At 47.0% G+C, this 6,259-nt stretch overlaps 1 protein-coding gene across 4 annotated transcripts in view; it reads right to left on the minus strand.

Annotated features, from left to right (window-relative positions):
- fam131ab (family with sequence similarity 131 member Ab) overlaps nt 1-3,495 on the minus strand; it is a 51,837-nt gene extending 48,342 nt beyond the window's left edge. Inside the window, exon 1 of one of the 4 annotated variants that reach the window (XM_080186466.1) lies at nt 3,324-3,495. Coding sequence is in view for 2 of the 4 variants with exons in the window: in XM_080186464.1 (XP_080042590.1) it covers nt 3,230-3,260 (31 nt within the window). In the remaining 2 variants the exon portion in view is untranslated. Of the gene's footprint in view, nt 1-3,229 lie in introns of all 4 variants that reach the window. The other 3 variants (XM_080186464.1, XM_080186465.1, XM_080186467.1) reach the window with 3 other exon arrangements.
- Between the last annotated feature and the right edge of the window lie 2,764 nt (nt 3,496-6,259).

The following is a 6,259-nucleotide window of genomic DNA, read 5'->3' on the forward strand; positions in this document are numbered from 1 at the left end:
AACACACTATAAATCAAACATAAGGAGGCCCGGGGTTTTCGATCGAACACACTGGACTGATTACAATAGAAATATTATGACAACGACACTATATTATGCTGGGAAAGATTGATCAATCCAACTGAAAATTCTCTGCTCCCTTACTAATGGACAGAACTGTTCTCCCTGCAGCTGCACACAAAACACAGTCAGCCCCCCTTCTCTCAAAGTACCGTATACCTGGGGGCCTGAACCACATTGACGGAATTCACTGAGTGAGGAGCAACATTGGAACCGAGGTCCTGAAGAAACTCCTACACTCGGAGCGAGGAATGTTTTGAATATTCTGCCAGCAGCTTCAGGGATAATTAAGCTCCATGATGGGATAGTTGAAGAGAATTGCCTCCCTCGTCTCAACCTACATTTTTCTGATTTCTTCAACACTTCCTTAGCGGCAGTTAGCCGCTCAAACAAAGCAACATCCTTCTAACATCACATGTCCTATTCTAAATCAAGTTAATCACCGGAAAATTAAACAGGAAAAGCGCAGAAATGCATTGCAAATGGATGCAGTGAATAACATCTTGGCTGCCCTTTCCTTCTCGCATTGCTTGATCCTATGTGAACATTTCGGCTTCATTTTCACCCTCTCTTACAATCTCAATTGTCGTTTCAGCAAATTTTTGGTGAAGGTTTTGAGTTTTAAGCCGAACTTTACAGCAACGCAAATGATGATACGGCCAGATCAACAAGTCATCTTAATCTCAGTCTTTCTGCACTTTTCTAAAGTCACTAGTCAATGTGGACGGCATGGTGGCACAGTGGTTAGCACTGCTACCTCACAGCACTAGGGACCCGGGTTCAGTTCTTTGCTTGGGTCACTGTGCCGAGTCTGCACGTTCTCCCCGTGTTTGCATGGGTGTGCTCCGGTTTCCTCTCACAGTCCGATGTACGTGCATTGGCCATGCTAAATTTTCCCTCAGTGTACCTGAACAGGTGCAGGAGTGTGGGGATTTTCACAGTAACTTCATTGCAGTGTTCAGGTAAGCCTACACTAATAAATAAACTTTATAATCTGGGGTTCCTTAAAGGCATTACATTTTAGTCAGCAAAGCTCAATTGCAGACTGTTTAGCTCTAATATCAGGTGGATGTAGTCGTAATGAACAGCGTGTGTTTCCAAATCAATTCGATGTAGCTATTTGAACTATTTGGTTTTATTTACAAAATATAAGGGAAACGGGAATAATTTACCAAGGAGACGGCTGGGGATGGGCATTTACTTGGTGAGAGGAAAGCATAAACAGAATTCACACAATGGCTGAATACTGTTTGGTGTGAAATATACAAAGCGTGAAACGTAATTCGCTGTTATTTCAGCACCGGCCGGCTAACTGAAACCTCCCCACACCGCGGCAATCAAATGCTTTCATTCAAAGTAGGGAGCTCAATAACAATGTCCCTGGTTTGAGCCTCTTTATAAAGCTGTAATCCTCATCATTAGACAGAAATAACACACATACAGCGAGCGGCGCATTGAAAATATTCCCCCAGGATCGTCATCATCTGACAAATACAACAGAACGGGAGAATGAAAACCCCCTCCCGGTGAGAAAGACCGGGTCTAAGTATGGGGGCAGTTTTCATGGTCACCGTACTCTTTATTGAAGTCAGTGTTCAATGGTCCCTGGGGAGAAAATGGCCGCTATTTGGTGATTAAATAAGAATGAGATATGTGCAAAGTGTGAGGGAAGTCTGGCACATTTGACTCTTGGTGATTCCTGCTTATTTAGCGTCTACAACCACCACCCCCCACCCCCAATTCACAGCCGAGGCGATCAAAGTGCATGTATCTGGATGGATCACCATTGTGTTAAACTGCTCTAAACTGTATTAGAAATCACATCCAAATGCAAAAGCGGAAACATCTACGCCATCCATTCTGCTAGTGGCAGAGGGAGCGAGGCGTGCTCTCCGCAGAGAATACTCTTCAATGAGCCAGTTAGCGATGGTAAAAGATCTTTTTAACGCACTGTTCAGAACTTGGTTGCCGCAGCGAGACCTGGCCAGCCCTGCTGCTGCCTCTCACTGAAGCAGGGCTGTTGGCCTTACAGAGAGCACCCCTTGCCTCAATCCCACTGACACTTGGAAGGATCGGCGGCTCCGGGAATCAGCCACGCCCAAAGGGAAGATGTCTCTCTCCGTGGCCGTCGCTTTGTCTGTTTTATCTGATATTTTCCACCCCATCTCATTGAAGCAAACAATGGTTCTGGAAAGTTCATTTCGCCACCGCGTCCAATTCAATCAAGTCCTCACTATCCTCCCGTCTCACCCAGAGGCCAGTGTTGACTGAGGCTCAACATCATGTCCACAGCCCCAACACATCCATTACTACCAGCTTTCTGAAGGAACACCTTGGCGTGTGTAACAAAGTCTATAGGGTAAGACTATCTCATCCCTGTTATGTGACATGCTTCTCCCAAATTGTAAGGGATCCCCCCCCCCCTCCTCCACCCCCGACTGGTCTCTTTGTGAATAATATTCACCGGTGTGTTGAACATAAGCTCTGAGGTGTAAAGTCTTTGGCTATGCAATATCAGCGGAGATCCCGCTGTTCCTGCAGCCAAAGGCAGAGGCGGGGTGGGGGGAGGTGGGGACCTGAAGACTTCTCCCTCTCTCTCTCCAGTGACTGAACATAAAGCAGAATCGTGGACGCATTTTAACATTTGCGATGAAAGGGGGCCCACACAATTGTGGAGAGACGCCAGCTTTAAAACCATCCATTCGGACAAATTGCTTCAAAGATGGTGGTGACAGGAAAATCTGACCCGATGGGGTTAAAAACATCTTCCACTGGACAGCAAAAAGGCTGCGGGCGCGATGGGGCGGGGGGCCGGGGGTAGAACTAAGTCTTGCTACTTGCTGGCGGAGATCATGGTTGTAAACCGATTGATTCCTTTCAAAGCAAGGCTTCGAGCAAGACTGGGCTTCCTGCGGTTAAGAATAACTGGCATTGCTTCATAACATGGATAACGGAGAGACATTATGCTGCATATACATGGGGATCTCATCCCCAGCCGTGTCAATGAAGACCATTGCTGGAGAACATTAAACCTGCAGAGAAGCGGGGTGGGGGGAGGGGGGGGTCTGAAAGCTGCACTTCAGCAGCAGCAGCAGTCTACATACAGCCTGATCACTGCCTCAAAGGCCGGCAGACCCTGCTCTGTCCACAAGAAGAAAGCAAAGCTTACCAATAGTTGTTTTGGAGCCTATACACCCCATAATCGGCGTTTTTTTAGGTGAAAAATTAACCCTTGTTCCAGACTGGAAACATGTCCACAGTACCTCATGGAAATTGAACTCGCAGGCTCTGAACACTTAAAGCTTTTTTTCCCGGCAGAGTGTCTTAAAGAATGCAATTGCCTCCTGGCTGCTTTGCTGTGCGCTCACTCACTCACTGGAGCCCTGGCTCTTGCACAGATCGCCCCGGCACGTAGCAAACGCCACTTTACGTAGCGTGCGGCCAACTCTGAATGAGCCCAGGCTGTCAGAGTGATCTTTTATGGATGGTGGGGATGAGGAGGCGGGGAGGATAGGGGGGGGTGGGTGGCGGGGGGAGGGGGGGGAAACAATGTTTCTACATCTCCCTGTTATTGGACAAAGCGGCGGCTGACGGTCCCTGTCGGCAGGCTGCTGAAAGTACACAGCTAACCCAGAGGCAGCGTCTCCACTCGCACACTGAAAACTTCCACGTCTTTCCCTTCACATCGGAAGACAGCACTTTATGGTGGTCTCAGAGACACAGCCTCAGTATGATTTTAACTCAGATACAGTGTGCTGAGTGGATCTGAAATCTTTGCCCGCCTGTCAATATATGATGCCCCTTGTGTGTGTTTGGGGTGGAGGGAGGGGAGTTTGTACTTTGCTGTCTCTCCAATGAACTTAGAGCGCGACGTTCACATAGGACTGGTTTCAGCAGTTGAGAAAGCGAGTTCTCCTGTCCCTTTGGAAGGAATCACAGTCCCAAATGCTCGCTCCATTTCATTGTTATTTCGAATGTATTTTGATTTGATTTTCCGATGAAAATCCGATGTTTTCATACAATCATAGAATCCTACAGCGCAGAAGGAGGCCGTTCGTCCCATCGAATCTGCATCGACTACAATCCCTCCCAGGTCCTATCCACATAACCCCATCTGTTTACCCTGCTAAGCCCCCTGACACTAAGGGCGAAGTTAGCATGGCCAATTCATCTAACCCGCACACCTTTGGACTGGGAAGAAACTGGCGCACCCGGAGGAAACCCATGCAGACACGGGGAGAATGTGTAGACTCCACACAGATTCATGCAATTCAAGCCGGGGTCATGCTTGCAGCAGCCTCGGTCCCTTATCAAACATAGGTCCAATGAATAGGGACTTCAATGACCTTTTTAATATTTACACCGCTGAAACAAAACCTCTTCAACTTTATTACAAATTTAAAACAAATCAGCAGCATAAATCCTGATGCAACAAGTTACTGAATTGTATTTCCCTTTATTCTGACCCCACTTATGGCTGGGGTTTGGGGATTTTTAGAACCTTACTTTGGAGTACACCTCCAGCCAATCCGGATCGCATTCCCAGCCCTGCGAAAGTAGCAATATCCAGCCCTTCCCCGCCCCCCCCCCGCCCCGCCATCCGTAAGGAGAGATTGGCTTTAAGTTTTGGTTAGATTTGATTTATTGTTGAGATAGAGAAAAGTTTTTGTGCACTATACAGACAAAGCATACCATTCATAGAGTAGACAGGGGAGAAGGAAAGGAGAGGGTGCAGAATATAGTGTTAAGTTGCACAATTCCATCTGACAAGGATCCCCTGGTTTCCTGGGTCATTTGCAATATGACTTTTCAATCTTTTTTACTGTTAGTTTGCTTTTGATATGATAGATTAGCGGAATTTGTCTCCAGGCGTGCACTCATGCAATGCTACTTTGTTGCTGATCTGTATTCAAGCATTAAAAAGTTGCCCCAAGCACAATGTTTCACTGAAGGTCACACTGCACAGATACAATCCGACACTGGATATAAAGTGTAACTGCATCCAAAGTAAAAAATATTTCAGCATTGAAGCTTAAAACATAACACTAGTGGGGCACGATATAACCATATAACGGTATGAAAAAGTTCTTATAAAGTTCCCTTGTGTAAGGGAGGAATTCTAAAAGGTTAGTAAAGATATTTAAACCATTAGACATTAAGGCACTAACAGAAGAATGGTAGGAAGGACTATTACTTACGTGGCGAAAAACTGCAGCAGGCGACGGTGCAGAGGGACCTCGGGGTCCTTGTGCATGAGTCGCAAAAACCCAGCTTGCAGGTGCAGCAGGTGGTCAGGAAGGCGAATGGGATGCTGGCCTTCATAGCGAGGGGGATTGAATATAAAAGTAGGGAGGTCTTGCTGCAGCTGTAAAGGGCATTGGTGAGGCCGCAGCTGGAGTACTGTGTGCAGTTTTGGGCGCCGCACCTGTGCAAGGATATTTTGGCCCTGGAGGGAGTGCAGAGGAGGTTTACTAGGCTGATACCGGAGTTGAGGGGGTTGAGCTATGAGGAGAGGCTGAATAAACTAGGCTTGTACTCGCTAGAGTTTAGAAGAATGAGGGGAGATCTCATTGAGACGTATAAGATGATGAATGGGATGGATAGGATAGAGGTGGAGAGACTCTTCCCGCTCAAAAAAGACAGTAGGACTGGGGGGCACAGCCTCAAGATAAAGGGGAGGCGGTTTAGAACGGAGTTGAGGAGGAACTTCTTCACTCAAAGGGTGGTGAATCTCTGGAATTCTCTGCCCGTTGAAGTGGTGGAGGCTGCCTCACTAAATATTTTTAAGAAGCGGGTTGATGGGTTTTTGATAAGAGAGGGGATTAAGGGTTATGGGGAGAGGGCGGGAAAGTGGAACTGAGCCACAACAGATCAGCCATGATCTTATTGAATGGCGGGGCAGGCTCGAAGGGCTAGATGGCCTACTCCTGCTCCTATTTCTTATGTTCTTATGTTCTTATGTTCTTTAGAACTGCCAGCATTGAGTTATGATGTGGAGTTGTCGGCATTGGACTGGGGAGGCACAGTAAGTAGTCTCACAGCACCAGGTTAAAGTCCAACAGGTTTATTTGGTAGCACAAACTTTCGGAGCACTGCCCCTTCATCAGGTGAGTGAAGAGTTCTGTTCACAAACAGGGCATACATACACACAAACTCAAATACAAGATAATGGTTGGAATCCGAGTCTTAACAGGTAATC

This window comes from Carcharhinus amblyrhynchos, chromosome 3, assembly GCF_965287045.1.
Source record: "Carcharhinus amblyrhynchos chromosome 3, sCarAmb.v2.hapA, whole genome shotgun sequence".
Classification (NCBI taxonomy): Eukaryota; Metazoa; Chordata; class Chondrichthyes; order Carcharhiniformes; family Carcharhinidae; genus Carcharhinus; species Carcharhinus amblyrhynchos.